At 48.9% G+C, this 24,851-nt stretch overlaps 11 protein-coding genes across 16 annotated transcripts; 6 read left to right on the top strand and 5 right to left on the bottom strand.

The window, feature by feature from the left end:
* Positions 1-221: 221 nt before the first annotated feature.
* Positions 222-1,819, bottom strand: FOIG_05098 (uncharacterized protein). 3 transcript variants are annotated; one of them, XM_031203512.1, is made up of 5 exons: positions 1,742-1,764; positions 1,572-1,694; positions 1,066-1,507; positions 767-1,014; positions 222-713 (listed from the first exon to the last, which is right to left on the bottom strand). In XM_031203512.1, the coding sequence occupies exons 3-5, from the start codon at positions 1,414-1,416 to the stop codon at positions 419-421; spliced, it is 894 nt and encodes a 297-aa protein (XP_031067091.1). In that variant the 5' UTR covers positions 1,417-1,507; positions 1,572-1,694; positions 1,742-1,764; the 3' UTR covers positions 222-418. The 3 variants fall into 3 exon arrangements, with proteins under 3 accessions (XP_031067091.1, XP_031067090.1, XP_031067092.1); XM_031203513.1 differs by having other exon boundaries at positions 242-713; positions 1,572-1,609; positions 1,742-1,819; XM_031203511.1 differs by having other exon boundaries at positions 767-1,507; positions 1,572-1,609; positions 1,742-1,805.
* A 171-nt stretch (positions 1,820-1,990) lies between these two features.
* Positions 1,991-5,623, top strand: FOIG_05097 (uncharacterized protein). Its single transcript, XM_031203510.1, has 2 exons — positions 1,991-2,226; positions 2,274-5,623. The coding sequence occupies exons 1-2, from the start codon at positions 2,179-2,181 to the stop codon at positions 5,412-5,414; spliced, it is 3,189 nt and encodes a 1,062-aa protein (XP_031067089.1). The 5' UTR covers positions 1,991-2,178; the 3' UTR covers positions 5,415-5,623.
* Positions 5,624-7,880: 2,257 nt separating this feature from the next.
* Positions 7,881-9,731, top strand: FOIG_05096 (uncharacterized protein; the record flags this gene model as incomplete). Its single annotated transcript, XM_031203509.1, has 2 exons — positions 7,881-8,022; positions 8,073-9,731. 2 exons carry the CDS (start codon positions 7,881-7,883, stop codon positions 9,539-9,541), a joined length of 1,611 nt encoding a protein of 536 aa, XP_031067088.1. The 3' UTR covers positions 9,542-9,731.
* A 492-nt stretch (positions 9,732-10,223) lies between these two features.
* FOIG_05095 (uncharacterized protein) lies at positions 10,224-10,505 on the bottom strand (the record flags this gene model as incomplete). The annotated part of the gene is made up of 1 exon (XM_031203508.1): positions 10,224-10,505. One exon carries the CDS (start codon positions 10,503-10,505, stop codon positions 10,224-10,226), a length of 282 nt encoding a protein of 93 aa, XP_031067087.1.
* Positions 10,506-10,976: 471 nt separating this feature from the next.
* Positions 10,977-11,718, bottom strand: FOIG_05094 (uncharacterized protein; the record flags this gene model as incomplete). Its single annotated transcript, XM_031203507.1, has 2 exons — positions 10,977-11,582; positions 11,635-11,718. The coding sequence occupies 2 exons, from the start codon at positions 11,716-11,718 to the stop codon at positions 10,977-10,979; spliced, it is 690 nt and encodes a 229-aa protein (XP_031067086.1).
* Positions 11,719-12,339: 621 nt separating this feature from the next.
* On the bottom strand, positions 12,340-14,208 carry FOIG_05093 (uncharacterized protein). The gene is made up of 2 exons (XM_031203506.1): positions 13,260-14,208; positions 12,340-13,213 (listed from the first exon to the last, which is right to left on the bottom strand). The coding sequence occupies exons 1-2, from the start codon at positions 13,819-13,821 to the stop codon at positions 12,525-12,527; spliced, it is 1,251 nt and encodes a 416-aa protein (XP_031067085.1). The 5' UTR covers positions 13,822-14,208; the 3' UTR covers positions 12,340-12,524.
* A 411-nt stretch (positions 14,209-14,619) lies between these two features.
* On the top strand, positions 14,620-16,654 carry FOIG_05092 (uncharacterized protein). Of its 2 annotated transcripts, XM_031203504.1 has the most exons (4): positions 14,620-14,950; positions 15,006-15,028; positions 15,084-15,226; positions 15,295-16,654. In XM_031203504.1, the coding sequence occupies exons 1-4, from the start codon at positions 14,892-14,894 to the stop codon at positions 16,159-16,161; spliced, it is 1,092 nt and encodes a 363-aa protein (XP_031067083.1). In that variant the 5' UTR covers positions 14,620-14,891; the 3' UTR covers positions 16,162-16,654. The 2 variants fall into 2 exon arrangements, with proteins under 2 accessions (XP_031067083.1, XP_031067084.1); XM_031203505.1 differs by having other exon boundaries at positions 15,006-15,226.
* Positions 16,655-18,972: 2,318 nt separating this feature from the next.
* FOIG_05091 (uncharacterized protein) lies at positions 18,973-19,744 on the top strand (the record flags this gene model as incomplete). Its single annotated transcript, XM_031203503.1, has 2 exons — positions 18,973-19,623; positions 19,676-19,744. The coding sequence occupies 2 exons, from the start codon at positions 18,973-18,975 to the stop codon at positions 19,742-19,744; spliced, it is 720 nt and encodes a 239-aa protein (XP_031067082.1).
* A 581-nt stretch (positions 19,745-20,325) lies between these two features.
* On the top strand, positions 20,326-21,781 carry FOIG_05090 (uncharacterized protein; the record flags this gene model as incomplete). Its single annotated transcript, XM_031203502.1, has 2 exons — positions 20,326-21,474; positions 21,527-21,781. The coding sequence occupies 2 exons, from the start codon at positions 20,326-20,328 to the stop codon at positions 21,779-21,781; spliced, it is 1,404 nt and encodes a 467-aa protein (XP_031067081.1).
* Positions 21,782-22,211: 430 nt separating this feature from the next.
* Positions 22,212-24,846, bottom strand: FOIG_05088 (uncharacterized protein). 3 transcript variants are annotated; one of them, XM_031203500.1, is made up of 4 exons: positions 24,697-24,837; positions 24,539-24,621; positions 24,352-24,482; positions 22,212-24,276 (listed from the first exon to the last, which is right to left on the bottom strand). In XM_031203500.1, the coding sequence occupies exons 3-4, from the start codon at positions 24,416-24,418 to the stop codon at positions 23,771-23,773; spliced, it is 573 nt and encodes a 190-aa protein (XP_031067079.1). In that variant the 5' UTR covers positions 24,419-24,482; positions 24,539-24,621; positions 24,697-24,837; the 3' UTR covers positions 22,212-23,770. The 3 variants fall into 3 exon arrangements, with proteins under 3 accessions (XP_031067079.1, XP_031067078.1, XP_031067077.1); XM_031203499.1 differs by having other exon boundaries at positions 24,352-24,621; positions 24,697-24,846; XM_031203498.1 differs by having other exon boundaries at positions 24,352-24,839.
* FOIG_05089 (uncharacterized protein) lies at positions 24,491-24,653 on the top strand (the record flags this gene model as incomplete). Its single annotated transcript, XM_031203501.1, has 2 exons — positions 24,491-24,501; positions 24,548-24,653. 2 exons carry the CDS (start codon positions 24,491-24,493, stop codon positions 24,651-24,653), a joined length of 117 nt encoding a protein of 38 aa, XP_031067080.1.
* Positions 24,847-24,851: the final 5 nt, after the last annotated feature.

Here is a 24,851-nt window from a genome sequence, read left to right as displayed (position 1 = left end):
CTTCTGGGCGACTTCCGACAGGCAGAATCTCGTCGAATTGACAGGCCCTTGTCGTGGTTGGTAAGCTGGTCCCCAGAATTTTGCTGCAAACCCAGCATACGCGAACACCCAAACATGCACTAACAATGCGATCCTGGGCACTAGACCAAGCTGAAGCTGCTCAGTGGGTTTGCTTACTGATCGCAAATGGAGATAGTCTACGGACTTTAGGTGAGATCACTTCCCAGCCAAGGTCGTCTTACCCTGGAGCACAGAGTTTGATTATCATTTTGGTTGTTTGTGCGACTAATAGCTATACCTGATGCTTTCTATGTATCATGTTTATAGATCACAAGCACGTCAATTGCTTGTGCAACTCTTAGTCTTCAATATGTTCTCTCTTGTTCGCGTGATTGCCAACACATCTTGACAAGCAATCTCAATCAGCACGAGAAGTAACTTCGGTTTTCAACCACTCGATTACCGTCTTGGAAAGCCACTCCTGCGCTTGGGGTTGATCAACGGTATGGCTTGCGCCAGGAATCAGCCCCGATAACCGACTGACAGCCGGGTTCAACGCCTTATACTTCTTGTTGCTCGCAGCCTGGTCGATGCGCTCTGGGACGAACTCGTCCTCAGCAGAATGGAGAACTAGCACTGGCTTATTGAACCGAGACCAATTCCTTTCAATGACATCATCGGGTAGGTCTGATGAAAAGTAATCATCGTCGCCGCTGTTCATCAGTTAGTTCATATCATCCTCATAGCTGGAAACCGTTGAACGCACCCTTTGCTCGCCAGAGACTGGAACCGATATGCCGAAATGGGAGCTCCCAGAACGGCAGGAATCATGTCAAAAGGCATACAATCACCGCCTTTGCCCTCAGAAATCATCTTTGCGGCGAGATCAAGACTCGGCTGAGGATCCGGGAAGATCAAATCCAGTGTCTCACGATCCGATACCGGACCTTGCATAACGAAGCCATCGACAGGTTCGTTGTTGTGCTTGGCATAATTGGCATACTCGATGCAGTCCTGCAATTGGTCAGAAGAGATATAAAACGTGGCGACAAGGGAATAGATTACCTGACAGCCAGTTGAGGAACCAAATAGGACGATCTTTTCCTTGCCAATTCCTCGTAGATACTTGACCAAAGCAGAAATGTCTTCAACATCGTTGGAGAGGCTCGAAGTGCCAAAACCCGAGAAAGAGCTTCTCATGCGGAATTCGATAACGGAGAAGCCCAACTCCTTTACTTCCTCCAGGCGCTGGGCTAGAAGCCGGGTATAAGGAATAGTGTGAGGTCCATCTGTAAGCCCACCGATGAAGACAATGGCATTAGGAGCTGAAGTGAGACCAATTTCATAGGCGGCCGAGCTTCGACACTTGGACTCAAAGGGATGGACAGTGACTTGGAAAGGGCCTGAAGGGGACATTTTGGCAGCTGATGCAGAGAATTGTTGCGATGATAGAAGATGTCGTGGTATTTGTCCCTCAGAAGAAAGAGAGGGGAGCTTTACTGGAGGACTGTTGAGGTATATATAAGCTTATTTCCTTGGCTCTTACTGGGATCATATCATTGCACACTTACTCGGAGATCACTAAGAAGGCTCAGGTCGCAAAGAGAATCTATTGTGATTTTGTGTTTAGTATAAGCTTCCTGATGGTTGTTGCAGGCATCAGATTCCTGAGAAGTTGATAGTGGGTGGGCGTACTCCACAGTGTGAGAGTTGCATCATGAGAGGGGCAGAATAGACTCACCAGTAGAGAAGTGATTAATTAAGAGGTAAAGTATCAGGAGCGCAAGAATTTGAAAACAAACAAGATACTATACACGCTACAAGCATACATTAAATAGCTATTGAGATGTTAAGAAATATAGAGTTTCTGCTAAATTCTGGCGATTTCTGTCACTGTGTCAGGGTGATATTCTTACACGGTCTCATTTAGCGAAACCACTCTTTCACTGACAACGGACCCCTCCGTACTCCAATTTTGTTCTTCTGATAAAACCGCCAAACCAGGATCATTTCATCGCTTTACATTTCCGGTGTAAGCTATATTCATTACCCTTCAACCAAACCTGTACGCTGCATCCTACTGCCCTTACGTACTCGCGTTCGTGTTCGTTAAATTATTGGCTCGGCTGTGGAGAGCATGCATGAATAGACAAGCAGAAGCGCTTTGCTTCATCAACCATGGAATCAACAGCCAGTAGTAAGGAGAGGACCGAGTTCTTCCAAAGAGTAAGTGATCATTCTCAAGCCCCAAAGAAAATACTGACTCGAATTAGCTTAAACCATGTTGCGTTAAGATAAGTCAGTTGGCGATCCGTGAGGCCGACGGACGAGCTTCTTCTCGAGAGCTTGGTGAGCAGACAGGTCGACTTTTGGAGCTCCTCAATGAACAAATCAGACGGAACCCGCTAGTACTGGATGAGAAGTTATCTGAATATGTGTTCTTCCCTCTTCATCACATCTTTCGCCAGATGGATCAATATCCCATGCCCTTGATCGAGAACTGCATCAAGACGCTTACAATTCTCATCACGCACGGCTGGAAGACAAAGCTTTCTGCGGAGCTTGTGCGACAGATTCTGAGTCTTCTGACTTTCATTATCGATGGAACACCTGGCTCAACCCCAGCACGCCCTGTCGCTGAGGAGACAGTGCTGGAAGCTTTTCGTGGGCTGACAGCGCTCTTCAACACAGCTGGTTTATCGGCCGCAGCTTCATCAGGGCTTTCGGAGGCAGAGTCAATACCGGCTCTTGGGCACGGCGTAACTATCATGTTGAATGGAGTGGTAGACGGTGCAACGCCTCAGATTCAACAGGAAGCACTGCGTGCCCTGCAAGCAGTGTACCATACTGTGAAAGAACCTGCTGCATTGGCTAGTTTCCTGCCTGGCACCGTTTCCCTACTCGCCAAAGTCACATCTTCACCTAACCGATACAAGAGCGCTGTTCTTGCCAAATGTCTCGAGACAGTGAGCCTGGTACTGACAAGTGTATTGGCTGATCTACGGACGCGGTCGATCTTGACAAAAACCGAAACTGATCAAGAAGGGGCCGAGGATAACAAAATCCTATCTCCAGCTTGGCTCAAGGCAAGCACTATGCAAGTTAAGAGAGCCCTCTCAACGATTATGAAACTGCGTTCTCATGAATCTGCTGAGGTGAGGAATGCCCTCAACAAGCTTTGCGTGACCATCCTGGATGAATGCCACAACACGTTGTCCAACTGTGCAAACATACTTGTCGAGACAGCCATGATGCTTGGGGAGACTGAGAACAAGATGTCCCTGACACAGACTAGTTTACAAGATCTTGTCAACATCTATCCTGAACTCGGTGAAATTGTCAAAACGACGACATATAACTGGATGTCTAGTCTTTCACGGCTGATGCAATCTGCGGATGAAGATGTTAAGCGAGACACAATACGAAATGTCTTGAAGGGTTTTGAGCTCATCAAAGACTTACAGATACAATCATCGACGCTGGACGAATCTATGTCGATTATGCTCCGAGATAGTATTATATCTCTAATGCAAGCATCAAGAACCTCGGAAACTAATGAGAACATGGACGTTCGACTGATAGACAGTGGGGAAGCATCGGCAGAGCAAGGGGATGTCCAATACCAGCCCGTCTTGCTGCCCTCCGAATCGCAAAAGGATATCCGTCATGAGATGGCATCACTCATTACCTTTCTTGGGTCATCGTCTCAGCAAGCAAGATTTGCTGGTACTATGTTGGAGCAAGTTCAGGACTCTGATAACTCAGCCAGCCAAGTCGCTACTTTTTGGCTTTGCTTTGAACTTATCAAAGCGAGCCATAGATCATCTGCTGAAGCAGAGATGTTCTTGAACTTGTCATCAGTAACCGATCCCTCCCAGGATATCGACACCATATTCAATGAGCTTTACACAACATCGGTGCAGATTCTCGACCGGCACACAGATGTGGAATCTATCGACTGGCGGCTAGAAGCTCTAGCCCTAGAAGCAACTGCCTACACAGCACAGCGAGCCGGAGAGTCATTTCGCCCCGAACTGATCGATATTTTGTTTCCCATCGCAACGTTCTTAGGCTCCAACAACCCCAATCTGCAAAAGCATGCTATTGTCACATTGAACAGTATAGCAGCCTCATGCGGATATGCCAACGTTTCAGAGCTTATCATCCAGAATGTGGACTACATGGTGAACTCGGTTTCGTTGAGGCTGAACAGCCTGGACATATCGCCTGCCTCGATCAACGTCTTGACCATGATGGTCCGACTTGCAGGCCCTCGACTGGTTCCCTACCTAGACGATGTTATCGACTCTATCTTCGGGGCTTTAGATAACTTCCACGGATATCCAGTATTTGTCGAGAATCTGTTTGTCGTGCTCAAGGAGGTTGTGAATCAGGGCGTTCGCTCGGATATGTTGTTGCTGGAACATCAGGCGAGGTCAAAACCAGACCATCGAAAAGTCCACAAGAAAGAACCTGGGCTCTCCGAACTCTTGGATACTTTGGAAAAGCGAAGGCAGCGGGCAGCACTCGATGAGACGGAAACAGAAGAAGAAGTGAAAGGCCACCCAAAGATTCCGTGGAAGAAAGAAAAGAACGAGAATGATAGCAACGAGGCAGCTGATCCTCCACCGGAACCAGAAAAACCACCAAACTCACCAACGTACCAGCTTCTGCTGAGAGTGGCAAACCTCACGCAACATTACCTCACCTCCCCGACACCGACACTACGAAGATCCTTACTTGAGCTCCTGGCAACAGCATCCACTGCTTTGGCTCCCGATGAAGATGCATTTTTGCCCCTCGTTAACGCGATCTGGCCAGTAGTGATCGACAGGCTGCATGACCCAGAAGCTTATATCGCGGTCGAGGCATGCCGCGCGCTTGCTGGGCTCTGCGCTGCTGCGGGGGACTTCCTTAGCTCTCGGTTCAAGACTGACTGGGCTGAATGGCTTCGAGATTGGTGCCGAAAGGTTAAACAGCAAGCTTCCGCTTCACCGAGCTGGGTCAGACCCCATGGGGAAGCTGGCACTACGTGGGGGAAAGAAAGCGACGATAGCCGAGTGTTGATACCCCTGAGACATGGTGATAGTCTAAGCGGCAAGCCTTTAACGCAAATAGTCGCACCATCTTCAGGTAGCTTAGGCAAATTTGCGTCACCAGCGCGAGTGTGGGAGGGTACGGTTGAGCTACTGACAGCTCTCGTATCTCATGTTCAGGTTGACGAAGAAATGTTTGATGACATTCTTGACTTACTCTCGGAAGTTTTGGAACGAAACGTTGTAGTGCGGGAGGCATTGGAGGCTGTTAACGGGGACGCTGTATGGCTTTCGCGGTATGAGAGAGGGAATGTTGAATGGCTCCCAACACCGAAAATGGACGGAGTGGAGTTCACTCACATGGCAATCTCCAGGTAATGCATTACGAAATAGACAGAACAAACCAACCAATATCGACTTCTCAATCATACCATTGTGGGCATTGAAATGGCCAGAGCCGGCACAAGAACTCATCTAGTGGTACGACTCGTTTCCTGGGGTTAGCATGGATACTAGGAGCGCCACCGGGCAAACCATTCCTTGACGATGATGGAAGCATTTGAGGACAGCAAATGTTATGTGATCGCTTCACGTGGAATTTCCACACGAGGGAAGCCTGTAATACTAAAGCTTACCCCTGCCAAACATGCTGTGGGGAAGCGAGAGGTCTGGATTCTGCTGACGGTTCCGCAGTGGAAACATTGAGCATTTTCTCCGCATCTTATGTGTCAACACCTTCTTGAACAAGTTAGGGTTGAGAGGCTAATAATTGGAGTCGTTAGTATTATGGATCTCCCCGAGCGAACCAGGAAGACTGAGATTACCCTCAAACCTCGCTCGACTCTACCCCAGAAACAAGATCAAGATGCTGCGGAAACGATTTCGTAATGGAATCAACATGTTGAGTGTCTAGACTCGAGAGTCTGGAGAATCCCCAGATTATGAGTCTGGATCTGTGGAGGCCTCGTGGCGACCATTGCATCGTATCCATTTCCCCCAGAAAGCCAAGAAGACATAACGTAACGAGACTCTTGAGCAAGTTGAGCCTCATCGCTAGCTTGTCTTGAATTGTCATTTTTTTCATGAGGGGAAATTCCAGCGTGAGGAGATTTCAAGCCACGATTGATATGAGCGGCCCAATCAAGGAGATACCGATGGTATGAGGGAGAAAAATTCGATAAGGCCAGCTAAGAGATAGCGGTTTTCCCTGGCTGGCGGTCAGCAGCTGAGAGCCAGCGGGAGAGGGGAAGGAGTCTCCAAATTGCTAGTTGGTCCTAGGGCTGTTGGGACATGGGTACAGTTCCAGATTCATTGATACCACCGAAGCTGGGGGCCATTCATGGCCAACCAGGAGCATGTTAACTGCAAGAGGAGGGTAGTCTGGAAGTCTTCTAGCTTGAGGACTAGTTCGAGCTTTGCCACCCTCTTCGAACGAGACGTGGCCGCGTGAGGGTGCCCTGGAGCATGTGGGGGAGAGCCAAAGCAAGCCAAGGCATCTCCAAGTTTTGCTTTGCTTTGCTCTCTGCCGCTGAAGACTCCAAGGTGCTTGGCGATCTATTGGCATCGCATCGCCAAGTTCTGCAGCACACCAAACCAAGTCTTGTCTGCAGAACCCAAGGTCTGGGCAGCAATGGGCCCGACCCGAACATTTGGTTCACAATGATAGTATGTGTCTTGTAATACGACATAAGTCATCAGTTTATTACTACCACCAGGGGATTTCCGAAGAGGGACAAGGGCCATTGGTCATGATGTCGACCTTCCGAAAGAAGCTGAAAGTGCTTACGGGGCCACTGAACAAGCGTTACGGACGTGGCGTTGAAATGGTCATTGACTCCGCGTTAGGAGCGCGTTTACCGGTAATCAACTGCCCATGAAAGTCAACGGAAAACTGCCGAGAGGTTGACTCGTAATAGGGCGTCGGCAAGGGTACATACATACGATGCAACAAACCCAATGTGAGTTAATTCCAAAGGATTGCAGCATGACAAGGGTCTGACACATTTTGGGTAGTATTGGTGAATAACCTTATCCTGAGGGAGGGAATCGTAAGAAACAACTCAAATTGATTGATTGCTGACCATGCTGACTCGTTTATCAGATACGCTATCTAGATTAACGTCAAACGACAAGCGAGTTAAGCGCCGTATCAACCGTTGCCATGTCTTTACCAGCACGAGCCAAGATAATTCCAGCCCAGAACCGGCCCGGTCAAAGTCGACACGATTCTCGGCTACGGAGCCCTCTCGCGCTCGCCGAGAGATAGACAAGCAGAACCAAGACGGGAACCAGATAAGGGGGGGGCCAGGCCACTACTGCAGTGTGACCTTTAGGCTGCTGTGCTCCGAGCTCCAAGGTGGACATGAAAATCCTGTACCCACCATGATACCGTAGCTTGGAGTTGAAGAGCCAATGGCTTCATGAGCCCAATGATTAGCCTCAAAGATAAACTCTTTGGGGCAAAACAAGACAGGCTAGACTGCCCGTTCTGCACACCATTTCCTCCAAGTTCAACCAACACGCTAACATTAAGACTAACGTTAGACTACCCCCCCCCCTTGACCCATCCTTGCCATCTCCAACTCCAACTCGCATCTGACAGACCCCAGCGCCACCAAATCTAGAACGGCATGGAGAGCAGTTCCATAGTCTCGGTATATTGTGCAACATCGTCGATCAAAACGAGTACAAATACTGAGGCCCTCTCCCTCATTCCGGGGATACAAGAACCAAGAGCATCACTCTCGACACTCACTCCCCTTTCTCTCACTCTCACTCTCACTCTCTCACTCTCACTCTCTCATACACTTCTCTCTCCTCTCACCACCACCACAACTAGTAGCCATGGCTTCTACTCCTCCCACCGATTACGGCAAGGAGGCCGTTCTCGATGTCTCTGAGACACGAGATGTCGAGACTGGCGAGGTCAAGAACGGTGACCTCAAGCAAGATCTCAAGAACCGACACATGCAGATGATTGCCATCGGTATGACTTCACTCCTCCTCTATTCCTCAACTCATAACTAACATGTCTAGGTGGCGCTATCGGTGCTGGTCTCTTCGTCGGTTCAGGTGGTGCCCTCCAGAAGGGTGGCCCTGCTGCTCTCCTCATCGGCTATCTCATCATCGGTATCATGCTTCTCTGCACATGCTTGGCCCTCGCTGAGATGGCTGTCCTCTACCCCGTCAACGGTGCCTTCTTCACATACATCGTCCGCTTCGTCGATCCTTCATGGGGTTTCGCCATGGGTTGGCAATACGCTCTCGCTTGGTTGACTGTCCTGCCTTTCGAACTTATCGCGGCTTCCATCACCATCAGGTTCTGGAGAGAAGATATCAACATGGCTGTCTGGGTCTCTGTCTTCCTTGTTGTCCTCATGGGCATTCAGATCTTCGGTGTTCGAGGTTACGGTGAAGTTGAGTTTGTTCTCTCTATCATCAAGATCTGCGCCTGTGTTGGTTTCATCATCCTCGGTATTGTCATCAACTGCGGTGGCGTTGGCGACCAGGGCTACATCGGTGTCAAGTACTGGCGCGATCCTGGTGCTTTCACCAGCTTCAAGGGTTTCTGCGCTGTCTTCGTCGTCGCTGCTTTCTCCTTCGGTGGTACTGAGATGGTCGGTCTGGCTGCTGCTGAGTCTGCCAACCCCCGCAAGTCTATCCCCATGGCTAGCAAGCAGGTCTTCTGGCGAATTGCTATCTTCTACATTCTCAACCTGTTCATCGTCGGTCTCATCCTCCCCGCCAACGACCCTCGCCTGATGGGCGCCAGCGGTGCCAATACCAAGGCCTCTCCCTTCGTTCTTGCTATCCAGGATGCCGGTATCAAGGTCCTTCCAAGCATCATGAACGCTGTCATCACTGTTGCTGTTCTCTCCGTTGCCAACTCCTGCACTTTCGGTTCTACCCGAACCATCCAGGCTATGGCTGAGCGCAACATGGCCCCCAACTTCTTCAAGTACATTGACTCCAAGGGCCGCCCTCTCTACTGTGTTATCCTCCAGATCGCCTTTGGTCTCCTTGCCTACATTGGCGCTGCTCCTCAGGGCATGGAGATCTTCGGCTGGCTCTTGGCCCTCACTGGTCTTGGCTTCCTCTTCGTCTGGGGCTCTATCTGCCTCGCCCACATCCGCATGCGTGCCGGTATGAAGGCTCAGGGCATCAACCTCGGCCTCATTCCCTACAAGACCCCCTTCGGCGTTGCTGGATCTTACCTCGGTCTCGGTCTCAACATCCTCGCCCTCATCGCCTCTTTCTACACTGCTCTCTTCCCTGCCTCCGGCGCCTCTCCCACCGCTGAGGCCTTCTTCAGTTCCTACCTCGCCTTCTTCTCTGTTACCCTTCTCTACCTTGGTTACAAGGTCTGCACACGCAAGTGGCAGATGTATGTCCGCCCCGCAGAGATGGATCTGGCCAGTGGCGCTGTTTGGTTGGAGGAGGAGGAGCCCAAGGAGCCTTTCGTCTGGGCCGATGCTCCCAAGAAGGTTCTCCGAAGCTTTTTCTAAGCATGTACGAAGGATGGAGTTGATATGATTACGGATACCCACACTACTGGATGAGTGAAAGAATTGTACATATATATGATCATGTAATATTTTGAGTTTTATACCAGCGAGAAAAGCAAGGCGGTTAGCGTTCCTGAGCATTATCTGCACATATACAATACGCATGCAATCTCTTCAAACACCAGAGCACAATCACAGTGATAAACATAAGAGCCGAAGTGATCTATTTTCTTACTTGCGAGGTGATTCAGCAGAGCCTTCCTTATTCTGTAAGGGATCTATTCGTTAAAGGAGTAACAGAAAATTACTGCTCAATCACGCAGATAAGGCAAGACTTGTTCCCCAACCTATATTTCAATGGTGTCCTAGACAGCCCAAGCAATGAGCACGGCAAGATTTACTCTTAGCCAAAATTGTTCCTGCTCGACACTATCAACAAGATGTCTAGGTACTTAGCCATTTCTTCTTGTTCCGACACAATAGTGTTTTGCTTTTACACTGACTGTACTATTCCACATTATCTCCCATACGATTTGTATCCATGTCGTCCTTTTCGTAGATTTACTCCTAAAGTTGCCCGAGTTAGTGCCTCTACAAAATTATAGTCCAAGTTTAGTAAGCCCGAACTCGCAAATTCGTAAGTAAAACTCAGTACCGAGAATGTCATACAGAAATAGCAAACTTATTCGTCATTGGCTTTGGTCGAGATCACGATGCTAATCTCCCGCGGAAGGTTCTCCTTCAGGATCAGCGCATCAGCTGCGTCAAAGATCGAGCAGAGCTTTGAACGAAGAAGTCGCTCCTGCGATGCTGATCTACGCTCGAGTCTGGAGATAGCTTCGGCCACGTTAGCCATGATTTCGTTGCGGTAGGAGAGATCGTCGTTGATGTTGAGCCTCTTCTGGTGACGATCTTTGGCTCTGACCAGATCAAGGTCGAGGGAAGACATGACAGCAACGTCCATTTTGGAAACCATATCAAGGAAAGCACCTTACATATGGTGTGTTCGAGGAAAGACATAGGCAATTGTGTCGAAGAGGCGTTGAAGAGCGCCAACAATAATGTTCTTTGTGCCTTCAGCTTCTTGGCTGAGGAGACATTCATCCCAAGCAGGTCCAAAAACTTGCTGGAACGACTGGCAACCGGGCTACTCCAGGAGAGCCGTTCGAAGTTCTATCAGATTGGGTGTTGCCTCCTGCAGATAGTTCTGCTGAGAATTTTGCATCTCACGGACCTTGTCTGACAGTTCAACCAGCTTCTTTACAGCTGCAGTTGATTCTGCATCATTGACCTGTTGAGCCAGTTGAATCCAGTCAATTTCATCGGAAACCAGGGACGCAAGAGTGGCACCGGTCTTGCCCATATATTTCCAGACTGATAGGTCCGTGTCTGCGTCCTTGATGATTGGCAACCATGATTTCGCGACTTGGCTGCACTAGTAACATAGTCGGTTCTTCGCCTCCTCTGGAAGCACAAGGATGATGGGCTCCGATAGCCATGCCTTTACCTCTCTGATGAGAGCTGGATCGTTTTGCTTGAACTTTCGGTTTCCTAGTTTCTCAAGTATTTCCTTGCCCTCGCTTAATGATTGACGGCGGTGGATGATCTGCGGCGCGTCGACAGTCCTCTTCTTCAAACAAGGGGCACCCGGTGCTGACTTAACCCAGCCGTTCGCTATGGTTAGAAGCATCAGAGGGGTGGTGGTGTCTCCGAATATATTGGTTGTGACTGCAAACTTTCCCCGGGCGATCTTTCCAACTGTTGAAGACTTTGAATCTTCGCCAGACTTCTTAACGAAGAACTGACACTCACCAGTCTGAGGCCATGCATTGATGGCAATACCAAGGTAAGCCCACACAGCACTCGGGGAGACAGCGTTGACGACGTGTTTGTTATTGACATTAGAGTTGACGATGACGTGCTTCAGGTTCAGAGTAGCGGCAATAGCCACGACGGTCGTTGCTGAGAGCGTGTACAAATTGCCGCTCTTGGTGGTTCGGTTGGTGTTGGAGAATTCTTTCAGAGGACTTGCGATTGGCTCCTCAGAATTATCAGTATGTTATTCCTTGCGAGAACTAGATATGTTCACTTACCTGGCTCTCCCAAATAGCGTAGTCAGTTGTCTCGATGACTTTGGTGTTCTCGATAGTCTTTATGCAAGCCTTGAAGCATTCCATGTGGTTGTCGGGATCACGGCCGCGAGTCGAAAGACCTCACGAGTCACTTGCTCGTGAATTCGCTGCGCTGTCCGCGCACTTAGTGGCGATTGGGCGGTTCCGGGCATGGCTGTATCGTCAAAGGCGGACCAGATGGAGGAAGATATGGAGGAGAATAGCCTGAAGATATCTCTGATGATGATCCAAGATGGCCAAGAATATTGAGAGGTAAAGAAGAGGGTTGAAGAGATGATGGACGCGATGATGTTATGAAAAATCGAGGCGGTGCCGCGTGAGGAGAAGATGAATGGTGGGCACGTAGGAAGGATGATGAAATGGCCAGCTACCTCAAGACGCCAAAGGCTTCTCTTTATAAGATAGAAAGCAACCTATGAGCAAGGATGTGCTGTATTTCCTCTTCTTCTTCTTCTTCTTCTTCTTCTTCTTCTTCTTCTTCTTCTTCTTCTTCTGTGGTGAAATGATATGCAGGAGGGGAAGAAAGTATTGGATGAGAGAGTGTGAAAGTAGGAGAAAGGTGAAGCTAGCAATGGAAGTTGAGGACGGAGTTGGCCGCTGTGTCAGAGCCAGAGCCAGAGCCAGAACACTACCAATTGTTCCTGGTCAGTGGCAGCACTCCAGACCAAACCCCAGAAATGGACTGAACAGCTGACATTGGCAATTATTTTCTCATACCATCATGTGAACACGTAGAATACATCTCACCAAATGGGTAAGTTGCCATTCAAGTTGAGCATTGGTTGTCACCATAATCAACGCTTCTATGATTCGTCTTCCTAACACTTGGTAGATAGTCTATCAATAATTCATCACATCTTGGGAGCCACAGTTAAATATCCTTCAACAACAGCAGTAATCAGCCGATTGGCAATAGCCTGAGGAGGAGGCAATCGCAAATCACCCTCTTTGTATCCTTCTGGAGCAGGCTCTCCAAGGCTGCTCGTTCCATTCTTAAGAGCCTGGCGGGCTTCATCAATGGAGAACCACTTAGCCACCTCCAACTCCTTGTCGTTCAGAGAGATCTTCTCGCCATCACCAGGCAGAGCCTGAGCTATGGCTCCAATCATCAAGCTGGAAGGATAAGGCCACGGCTGACTCGAGTGAATAACAACGCGTCCAACACGAACACCACTCTCCTCCCAAACCTCTCGCCGAACCGACTCCTCGATAGACTCTCCAGGCTCAAGGAAGCCAGCAAGCGTGCTGTACCAGTGAGGGGGCCAACGCTTCTGACGGCCGAGGAGAATCTTCGTTCCATCTGCGGAAACAACAGCGGCAATCATCGTGGGATCCGTTCTAGGGAAACAGATGTTTGAGACGCCGTGACGGGTGGGGCAGTCACCTCGAAGCTCACTAGAAGCTCCGCCTTTCTTATCGGCGGGAGGGCAGACGCGCTTATAACCAGCGTGAACTGAGAGATTGGGTAGCCCGCAGCCGGCACAAAAGGGACTTCGTGTGTTCCAGTCAATGATAGATCTAGCCTGCGCATAAAGAGCGGCTGCAAAAGTTAGTTGAAGATCGAATCGGTTTCAGGCACAACTTACCAGCCTCAGGTGACTGGTTCATGGCTCGAGGGTTCTTATCCAGAGACAGTCCTTTCTTCTCCTGTTCCTCTAAGAACTGGGTAGCTTTCTCAGCGTGGTTTCCCTTGGGAGTAATGTCAATGGCAAAATAGGGGTGGCCCTTAATGTCTCCATGATCGGAAGAGGAGATGGAATCCTTCTCATTACCCTCCTCTAGCATACCAATGAAGACAACCAGGGGTCTGGTCTCAGCAGAGTTGAAGCTCTGGATAGCTTCATCCTCAGTGAGAGTGAAATGGTCCGGTCCGATCAGAGGCTCGACATCCTTAAAAGTCAGATAAGCCGGAGTCTTCTTGTCAACAACCAGAGGGTTCAAGTCATGGAGTGCCAAATATCTAGCTGTAGGGCTGTTGTAGGCTTGTCGAAGAAAGCCAGTATCGGCACGCAGAAAAGAGAATCTGTTGATACGGCCACCAGCGTAGTAGTTGACAACCTCTTTTCCAAAACGGCGAGTCAACATTGAGTCGTCGGTTTGAAGAGCTGCAATCTCGGGCAGCCCTGGACCTGAAATGGTTGTTGACATTGAGTGTTGTTGTTTCAAAGGTGCTGGGATTTGTATTTGTAATGCTCTTGATATGAGGTTGGAGATAGTGGGGTCAGAAATAGTCGACACTTGATGCTAGATTGAGGGCCTAGATTTCTTCTGCTGGATTTATAATCAGGATATGAGACAACTCCTTTCCAGTGTTGATGTTGAGATTTGGTTATCAGGCACAAAGAGGAGACTTTCTATGATCAACGCGAGGCAATGAGTGAGCAGTACTAATCGGCTTCAAGTCCGAGGTCTCCGTTCTGTTTCCTGTTCATTCTGGGGCTAGCGGTGAGAAACTCGCGGGCGATTTGCACAATATTGCGGCGAATGCGGCCATGTACCCAGCGGGATGGAGTTCTGATGAGTCAGGGCTTGTCATGATTGGCCTGCAGAGAGAGGATCTCATTGAGATTCATTGGGTCCATGGATATCATATTTTTTTGGTGTTTCATCACTGTGATCATGACCTCATTTGTACATTATCAGATAGACGAAGCAATATCTGCGATCCACGATCTTGCATTCAGAACAGCCCCTGACTATATTGAACCACTTCAATTGGTTATATTTACATGGCGTTCTCATAGTTCAGCTGGCATTGGCTGTTCACGAACCCGAACTTGATCTACAGCTTAACTTCCTCGCTGTGCCGAGGTCGGACCCCGGAAGTATCCTAGCATAAGCCAAGCTCAGCTCAGGGCATTCTAGCGCATCTCCCCCGCAATCCATTCCTAATCTTGCTTTGATACAGTGACGTCTTGTTCTGGGGGGGGGGGGCACGGGACCATGCCTGGCTTCGCAATCATTGACCGAAAAAAAGTCTGTCAATCTCATTCTTCATTCTTCATGCCACGACCCTTTTGTCTCTCCCTGTGATTTTTTGCCTCGCGACGCCCAGACTATCACCATCAGCGATTACTCCCTAACGAATCGATTTTTCTTCATTTTAACGAATGCGATAATATCACGATTCGATTTATATCGATCACCCAAACGGTATCGCTACGAGCTGGGGTCAGCGCTGCACTCTGCCACCTTTCGCCCAGGGCTCAACCTCCATCATGACTCCGCCAACTGCGAATCTGAACCTTGACGTTGAGGCGATCTCGGGCATTTGCGGGTATGTCTCTAATTCTGACATTCTTTAAAGACGTCACATACTAAATTCTCCAAAGTTCTATTTCTATTGCCTGCTGGGGTATGTCGCTATGACTGGTCTCAGCCTCGGAACAACACTAATCGCAAATAAATAGTTGTCGTGTTCTCTCCTCAAATCATTCAAAATTTCCAGCGCAGCAGTGCCGATGCCCTCTCGATCCAATTCATCATTGTCTGGCTCCTCGGCGATGTTTTCAACATTCTGGGTGCCGTCCTTCAGGGCGTTCTACCGACCATGGTACGCTTCACGCTCAGCATTCATCAACCCGTTTTGAGGACCGAAAACTAAGACAATTGCTTCTATAGATCATCCTCGCCATCTATTACACGATCGCTGATATCGTCCTCCTGGGCCAGTGCTTCTACTATCGTGGTTTTACATGGCGCGATGCCCCGACCCCTGCTGCGAAGCCGAACACCCCGGCCCCTGGTGAACCCAACGAGCGCACTGGTCTGATCGCTCACGATCGTCATGAGGAGCGCCGCGGCTCAGACTGGTCTGGCCTGTCACCGGCTGTTCCTCACATCGCCGAAGATGCTACTCCTCAAACCCCTACTATCCTTCAGACTGTGGTCTGGAACACCATCGTCGTCTTGATGGTCATCGCAGCTGGTGTCGTTGGCTGGTTCTTGGGTCAGAAGACTTCTACTGGCGACAAGCATGGCGACAATAATGCTGGAGGCGAGGATAGCCTTCACTTCAGTCTTTCGGGTCAGATCTTTGGATATCTCTGCACCGTCGCATACATCGCTTCTCGTCTCCCTCAGCTCATCCTGAACTGGAGGCGCAAGACGACCGACGGACTGAGCATGCTCTTCTTCCTTTTTGCATGTCTCGGAAACATCACTTATGTCTTGTCCATCTTCGCCTACGAACCTAAGTGCAAGCACGATGAATGCCGCCCTGGTGAGGCCCGTCATATTTACGGCAAATACATCCTCGTCAACCTGAGCTGGCTCGCTGGCAGTCTCGTTACTCTGTTCCTCGACTTGGGTGTCTTTGCTCAGTACTTCATGTACAGCAAGCCAGAGAGCACTGCTACGCCCACTCGTCGACGAATCAACGACAACGTCACCGAGGAAGATGAGTACGATGACGATGAGAGTCTCAACGAGGACAACTGGGACCAGCGTCCTCTACTCCAGAGAGGCGACTCTGTCTACCATCCATGATCTAAATTCTAACTTTTGAAAGGCTCGCGCCTGATATGACAGTTTTTTGTTTTGCTTTTTATTTTCATTTGTTCTCATATCTCCCCTGACTGGTTGGGGCACATATAGGATCGAACAATGGCAGGCGTTTACTGTTGGATGAGAAGAGAGAAAAGAAAAAGGAAAAGGAAAAGGACAAGGAAAAGGAATCAAAAATAAAAATCAGCATCAGGATTGGGTTGCTATCATGATGGAGTTGGGAACATGCGAAGTTTATTCAGATTTTAGATCGATTCACCTCTCAGGGGTTAGGTTTGCTCATAACATGAAGATATAAGTCTACTTTGCATTCATAAAGTCGCCAGTATCTCAACACAAAACGAACTCCTTTTCCTAATGGAGTTTGAGGGCGAGGGGAAATATCGGCAAGTAGCGATGAAAAGTCAAAAACATTATTATCATCGGACTTAGAGACTGCTCCGCGTTCCTTTACCGTTCCTTCTAATTTGTCTACATAAGCCGTATAGATATTTAACTTTCAGTATTTGTAGATCAACCCAACATCCTTTACCAAGATATCATTCTCACAAAATGGTTCAATGACAGTTCAATGGCACATGAGCAACATCGGATATCCGCACCACTCGTTACACGAGATTAATATGGTCTACTTACTTCTCTTGGCGACTCTGCCTCTTCATTGCCGCTTTGGTGATGGTATTCTCACAAATCATATTGGGTTCTCACCATTAGTAGGTCCTCAAGGAACACATAGTCTATCATTTTATTGCTCATAAGTTCTACGGATCAGTGTTAACAGCAAGCTGCTACTCCTTTGAACTGTTTTTTTTTTGGGTGACCAATATCGTTGAGGTCCCGGACTACCCTGTAGACTCGTGTGAGAAGTTTTCAGAATCATTAATGCCTTACACAACCCATAATTTTCCTTAGAATTTGGCTTGGTCAGGGAATCCTGATGGCTTTTTGTCTTGTTATAGTGTGAGGCTCGCTTATTGGTTGGACGAAGGCCAATCATGCGCTGGTTCATAGAGTCTAGTCGATGAAGCTGGGTTTCCGTGGCATTCGCTTTCATGTGCAACCTCAACATCGATCATACTCCAGCGGTTTCAGCGACGTGTAGTTATGTATTCCGAATGATGAGGAACAAAAGAGTTGAGACGTTTTGGTGATTTGGTTCCTTGCGCACAAGAGGGTCTCTGCGAGCAAGCAAGGGGAGACAAGAAAACTTAGGACCTCTTTTTTAAAGTGATATAAATACCTAGGTAAATTTAGTATCAAGAGAGAAGTAAATTTAGTATAGATTTAGGAAGTCTTTATAGACTTATTTTTGGTATCTAAGTTTAGGGTTAGATATTTCCTTGCTCCCTGAGGGCACGATGCTGTCAATTGTACAGGAGTCTCAGTCCTGCTGTTCGACAGCATTATTATTGGCATTACGTAGTTTTGCATCCGTAGATATGCAGTGGATTGCTTGACCTTCCCGGTTGACCATTGAAAAGGGATCTCATGTGAGAAGCCGAGATTTGCTTTGGCGTTTACTGGGTATATCGGTGATACTAAACCCAAGAGTTGATAGAGAACTCTAAAGCCCACGATACAGCCAAATAAAAGGTTTTCGACCCGCCAAAAGAGTCCATTTGAAGCTCCACCCTCTGAAATTTTATGTAACCCCTCGGACAAAAATCCCTGCAGTGCCAGCAGTGGCACGCACCGATACTTCGGCCACGTTCGGGTTAGCGTGATCACTCAAGAAAAGTTGGCAGTATAAATATCCTCTCTCCCCCAATCCATTCCCTTTTCTTTTTTCTCTTTTCTCTTCACATCAGTTCGGTAGAACTTCACCGTCATGTGAATTTTTACTTAATGGCGGCTCCGCGAAAGCGGCTTGCTGAGAGTCAGATTTGTCGATATCTGGTTTTCCGTTCCCGGCCTCCTATAGCAACGTGATCGCTCTTCCTAAACAGCCATGAACGTCATCAGAGGTTCTTGACTGTGGGGTGATCTCGACATACCATCGAATTCCTAAGTCTTCAATATCGTAAGCTCGTAGACTGCGCGTGCGCGTGCGGACTGCCTACTCGTTGAGCTAGCCTCAGAATGAAGCCGTACCGCTCGTGCATCTCCTGTGCGGAAAATTCCAGTGCCTGCTGAGAGAAACACCGTAATCGCCGTTCTCCGCTGGTGATCATGACTGCAGAATTTGTTGTCTCGAGATACTCAGAAAGCGGCTGGACAACCAAAAGTTTGCTGCAAACTTTTCAGTGGCTACGAGCAGGCAAATTTGCAGTGCAATTCAACGCACCGCACGATTTCTCATGATACAGGCTAGACTGCATATTTATAGAGTCGTGACATGCAAACTCTGAGCACAGCGTTGCTATTTGCTCGTACCAAATTTGCGTCAACCAGATTTTCGAGTATAGCAAGTCGTTGTATTGTCTCGGATTATGTTGCAGTGCGTCACGACGGCGCACAGGTTTATAGACAGATGTCTACAGTAACACCGATAGAGAATACCTCATCGATAAACATCACTAAACATTTTACCTCGTTGTAATGTCTCCCCGTCGTCAGTAACCTTCGGGTTTCAAGGCCGTGACAGCACGTGACAGAGAGAATCTGGAGGAATCTTGATGGGCGAACGGGCAGAAGTGGAGCCAAAAAAAAATCTAAACCGGAGGAAGCCTTCAGATTTGCCCGAGATTCGGACAAGACTCTCATTGACGTGCGACTCTTGTCAAGGCCGATTAATCCACCCAAATCTACATCTCGCCCACCCTCTCCTCGTCTCCTCGCTCGCCATCGCCCATAATGTCTTCTCTCTGGAACGCTTTCACCAGCGGCAATAAGCCCGCCCACCAGCAGCAACAGTCGCAGTCTCAGTCGCACCAACAACCCACGACACAAGAACCCGCGCATTACGCCTACGACCCCACGGAAGGTCAGGGCGTCGAGTCTTTTCTTCAGAGCTCTGCCTTTGCCGACCCCTCGCAATTACATCCCCTCGCCGGCCTCAACAGAGATACACTTGAATATATTTCCCTCGAGGATTCAGCCCTGTCCGAGTTGCCTGGTGGCCAATCAGTCCTGCCCTCGCGAGGCTTCACAGACGACTTGTGCTACGGTACCGGAATCACATACCTTGCTGGTCTGGGAATTGGAGGTGCTTGGGGTCTGCAGGAGGGTCTCAGAAGGTCGGCCGGTCAGCCTCCCAAGCTGCGATTGAACGCTGTTCTCAACTCGGTTACTCGACGAGGACCTTTCCTCGGTAACTCGCTGGGTGTCGTCGCTATTATCTACAACTGCATCAACTCATTGATTGGATCTGTCCGCGGAAAGCATGATGCCGGAAACACTGTCCTCGCTGGTGCGCTGAGTGGTATGCTCTTCAAGAGCACCCGTGGACTTCGACCCATGGCCATCTCTGGTGGTATTGTGGCTTCCGTCGCTGGTGCTTGGGCTGTAAGTGCTACTCCATGTTTCATACTCTGTTCAGCTGCTAATTGCTTTCAAGATTGTGCGACGATCTTTCTTCCCTATCCCAGAGCCCGCTCCTGCGGTCTCTGACGAGCTTACTCTGTAATACCATTATGATACACCTATTCACCGTTGTCGTCAATTGATCGACTCGTTATAATCGTGCCTTAGTGGGCACACGGCACCGACGAAAAAAATGAACGAAGAGAGGCGAGCTGGAGGATGAAGTACGGGAAGAGAAGGGATTCCCCGTTGTATATGATATGGGCGAGATTAGGAGTTTGGTAGCATATGGATTGTAACGGACATCTCTCCTCCCATGGGCAAGTGTACATTACATGAGGTTCGGTCAGCGAGCATTAGACGATTGTGATAGGGGCTGGGCGTCTGGTCATTAATGATTAAAATGTTTGAATAGTACTGTAAGTTAAGTTCAGTTAGCCAATGGATGTTCATGGCAGCCTGTGCTTTGATCAATGGAATCAGTGCCCCCTGACAGTGTTAGCACTGGCCGAGATCGGTTGCCTAAGAGTCTACACAAGGAAGAGGTACCTACCACTTCACCATTTGTTTACCACAAACATACGTTCACAGCAAAAGATTCTACCGCACCCTCAACTTTCCATCTTCATCCGCATCACATAAGCTGAGATGGCTTGACCTTTCCCACGTCACACGCCACTCAACATGGAATCACACGATTTTGGCAACGGCCAAGGGGCATTCCAGATCTATCTGGATGCTGTCGAAGAGCATACTCGCGACGATCGTCCATCTCCAGCGCTGACCGACGACCCCTTTACTGCTACTGACAATCCCCAGGACGGCACAAATGCGGCTTCATCAAGCAAGGCACCCAAGCAGCCCCGGAAAGCACGAACCTCCAAACAAGACATCGCGGATGCGAGCCTGAGAGAGTTCAAAGAGATCATGATACAGTACCGCCTTGATCACTGGAGAGCAAGGGCTCAGATCGTCCATGTCAAAGGTCAAATTAATCTGACAGCTTTCTGGAGCCCACTATGGGCTGGCTTCGAGGTTGCGGACAGAGGGATGAACATGTTTGATGGCTTCGACCGAATGTGGTTTGTACCCTTCGACATAATGACACCTCTACCTGCAGAAAAGCAGGAGATAGCAGATAACCTCCAGAGACGACGCCTTGAGCTGGAAGCTGCATACCTCGCCAAGGTCGAGAGAGACAAGAACTTTCTAACAAAACTGCAGCACTTAATTGAAGAAGAGGTTAAAGAGACATGCCAGAAACTGTGGGAGCCCAACGCTTACGACCCAGGCCGGGAGCCAGCAAGATGGGATGACGTGCGAGCACGCTTTCAACTCACTCATTTGGTCACTATGATAGCCCAAACTCGCCTGGCTGTTGGCAAAGAACAACTACCAGGCTACTACCAGGTCAAAGTCCTCGACTTAGGGGTCGACGGTAAGATTACTTACCAGTGTGTCAATCTACCCAGCGATGTCAGCATGAAGAGAATGCTTTCGCGAATGAAAACCAAGTTTCCTCCTGACAGTGAACAAAGTCAACATACTATCAACGTCTTCAAACATAAACTCGAGGCTGGTTGGAATCGCGGAGATGAAGCACAGCGAAAGAAAGCCCAAGGTTTACTTCGCCAGCTGCATGACTTGGTGCTGGTAGAGAAACCTGAAAGTGAGAGATATTCATGGGTTTTCAAATTGAGAAGCAACTCCCATTTCTATATTCCCGCCGGCAAGTTACCAGACTGTCTTCATACGTGGACACAGTTGAAGGAAACAACTTACCAAGAGCTACTCGAAGGAGTGCGAGCAAAGAAACACCCGGTTTTTATTCGAGTGAGTATCATTAGCGCCCTTTATTGACCATTGCTAACATTGTGTGGAATAGCCCTGGAAGATTCGACTTCGCCGGTGGTGGCCTGAAGTAGATGATCTTGTGAACCAAGCTGAAGCTGTCTTTGGCGGGGCCGGACTGTCATCTCTGCAGCTTGATATTGTAGATGAACTCCTCGCCAGCCGAACCCAGGAAGAAGTACAGCGAGCAGTGAAAACCAAACAAGCGCTAGATGAGGCGAGGCTTGCGATTATGGAGAACGATTGTCCGAGTAGGAACAACAATGATGACGAGTTTGGCCCTTTTTGACAACGATTCATGGGATGAAAAGGGATGGATCTTGCTTGCTTATGGATGAGTTGCTATCGTGACGATGAATTGTCTACAAATGAAGTGAGAGGATGAAATAGCGCAGTGGACGTGTGATTTTATGTACACATGTGCATTCAGTATAAGCAAACCCTTTGATTAGTTTAGCAAGTCCACACAAGTGAACAAATAAGTCTATTATAAGAGAATACGAACCTTGTGTTACTAGGCTAATAGAGCTCAAGTTTTGTCGAGTTTGACTATATCCAATGCTCAAGGCAGAAGCACTGTCACTACAGTGGGCATGACAATAGCCAGCTTTGCTCATCCACCTTCCACTCAACTTCAGCATAAAACAACACATTCCCTTTCTAAATCATTTAAAAACGCGTCATTTTACTCGCTATAACCTCAACGGCATAATGTGCCTCCCCTGTTTCCCATGGACATGGACCAAATGCGAAGACCCTTATGACAATTTGCATAGAGCCCCTAAGCAGTCTGTCTGGGTCCATGATGGGCAGAACTGGGAGCTTCAGAAAGTGGTGAGCAGACTTATTTCCTTGCCTTTCATCAATTTCGTCAATTCCATTATCGTGGTCCTTTACCCTATTAAACACCCCTCAATGTTGCGGGCCACCTGGCCCCGAGCCTGCGTCTGGACTGCCAGTGACAACCAACTAGAGGGCAAAGTCACCACAAAACATGCCATTGAAGGATATCGAAACATAAACAAAACCAAACTCAACACGCTGGGTGTTTTGTTTGTGCTGTATTGTCGCCTTGAGCGCTGTTTGTGCCCTGTACGCATGAGAGGTATATCTTCTCGAAGTGTCTCTACTATCTGAGAGCTTCTTCTTTCCTTCTTTTCCTTCTTCGGAGAAGGTATCGCGAGATCCTGAGGCTTCTGATTCACGACCCCTGAAAGTGGATTTATTTTCCGATCTCAATTGTCCGAGTTAGGAAGCAAAGAAGCGATAATGGCCTCGGCAGGTGCCAGCGCCTTCAAGTCTCCCAAATTCCTCGACGACCAAAGACCCCCGAGACTCGTCAAGTGCACTTTGGCTCTCAGACTAAGCCTGATACTTCTGCTTCTGCATCTACATCTGCATCTGCCGCCTTCAACGAGGGCATCACGGGCTACACCACTGCCAATTCCCCCAGCGGCGGCTTCAGTGCTGGTATCAACGGTGTTACAGCTCCTAGCACTGCTCAAGCTACGACAACCACTGCTGCTACCCGAGCAACCACTTCTGCTCCGGAGGAGAAGGGCAGCAATCAACCTACGAACTTCCCTGCGCTTGGCTTAGGCCCTAACGCACAGCCTCAGTGGCATATCAGTGCTGACCCGACTCAGAGCCTCGCGCAACAAGTGCCAACTGGTTTCGTCTCGCCTACCCCTCAGCAGCACCAATTTCTCTCCCCTCAATTTCATCCTGCTCCCTTCATCAACGCAGGGCAAAACCAACTCACCCCATCTCCAATCACCTACATCGGAATTGGACCTCAGTCTCCCGCTGTCAACACCGCAAACATGGGTGACTATCAGAACACTGCGCCTCCTGTTCATGGCATGAACTTTCAGCCGCCTGTTCCTGACACTACCTTTGGTCCTATGCAGCACGTTTATGTGCCTCGCTTTGACAATGGTCTCGCTGGTGTCCCAGTCGGGGGCTATGCCGGTGTTCAAGTTTGTGCACCCTCTTTTTCTTACGTTGCCCCTACTGCCCCTCTCTTGTCTCCTGTCCCAATGACGACTCCCGCATGCACTACAGTTGTAGTGCCGAAGACATTCTATTTGAATGGCTATACGTATTATGCAAGTTCACTTTGCTGATTTATCTTTGCGTTTTGGCTTCGACGTGGAGTCGGCCTGAATCAAGTGGTTCAGTGCACCTCCGCGACTTCAGTGACTCGGCGGCGGTCTACCCTTTTCTTTCACTCGTTCCTCAAAATCTCACCACAACTATTAGCAAATGCTGACAAGTTCTATAGCAGCCCGCCATCAGTGGTATGGCTCCCCAGCCTACCGTTCAAGGCAGCTACGTTGTCCAGCAGCAGCCCTACTACTACCAGCAGCCGAACATGGGCCAACAGCCAGTCCTCGTTGCTAGCCACCAGCCTCAGCAGTTCATGCCGCAGGTCCAGCAAGTCGCAGGCGTCCCCTCGGTCGGTGTTGCTGGTGGAGCTGCTGTGCCCGGCACGGTCCCCGTCTTTGCAGGTAATGTCCCTGGTGGTCAACATGTCCCTGATGTCACTGGTGTTGGTCGTACCGCTGGCGAGGAGCAGCTCCGTCAGATTCAGTTTGCGCATGCGAACAAGATGTACGAGCCTCAGGACTTCAAGCCAGCTGACGATGACCCCTCCCGTTTCTACTATGTTCGTGAAGTTGACGGGAACTGGACTCAGCGCAACCGATTTACCATTGATCACATGGGTGACTCCCGCTGGTATGTGACCGATGAGGGTTGGTTTTACGCCGTCCGACTCCCCAACTAAGCGACGCCGCCAGTAAGTTAACCTCCCTTTGCCTCATCTCCCGGTCATGAGCTGATAATCTATAGACATACCACGAAACACACAAGAATGATTCATTGGGAAATTGTTTAACGCAAGCTGTAATATATCTCCCCACATTGAGTCGAAGTTGTGCTAATAATTTTGCAGTTGGCTCCGCCCCCGATCGAGAATTTGAGTTGACCTGTCACCATGTCTTCCATGTAAGTAGTATCGAGACAATATGCAACACAAGCTGACTTTTGAAAGGCATGATATCGCTTCTCGTTCTTTGTCCGACTTTTCGACTTATAATAAGCCCATGCTCAGTTATGCGATTGAGACTGTATCGATGAATAAGACGTCTCACGGATAAGGACATGGGCCGTTTTGAGATTGCGCAAGGAAACACTACCTACCGAATGCAGACAGGAAATTGCTTCGTATCATTCCTCTGAAGATATTCACTGCTACGGTTAATTGAAATTGTATAAAATGGTCTCGTTGTGATTGATCTGCGTGAAAGAAAGAAGATAGCATCACATGTAGTTGATTTAATGTGGTGCAAGTTACT

Source organism: Fusarium odoratissimum, assembly GCF_000260195.1.
Source record: "Fusarium odoratissimum NRRL 54006 unplaced genomic scaffold supercont1.6, whole genome shotgun sequence".
Taxonomy (NCBI): domain Eukaryota; kingdom Fungi; phylum Ascomycota; class Sordariomycetes; order Hypocreales; family Nectriaceae; genus Fusarium; species Fusarium odoratissimum.
The sequence above is the reverse complement of the archived record's forward strand: the minus strand, read 5'-3'. Positions and strand labels throughout refer to the sequence as shown.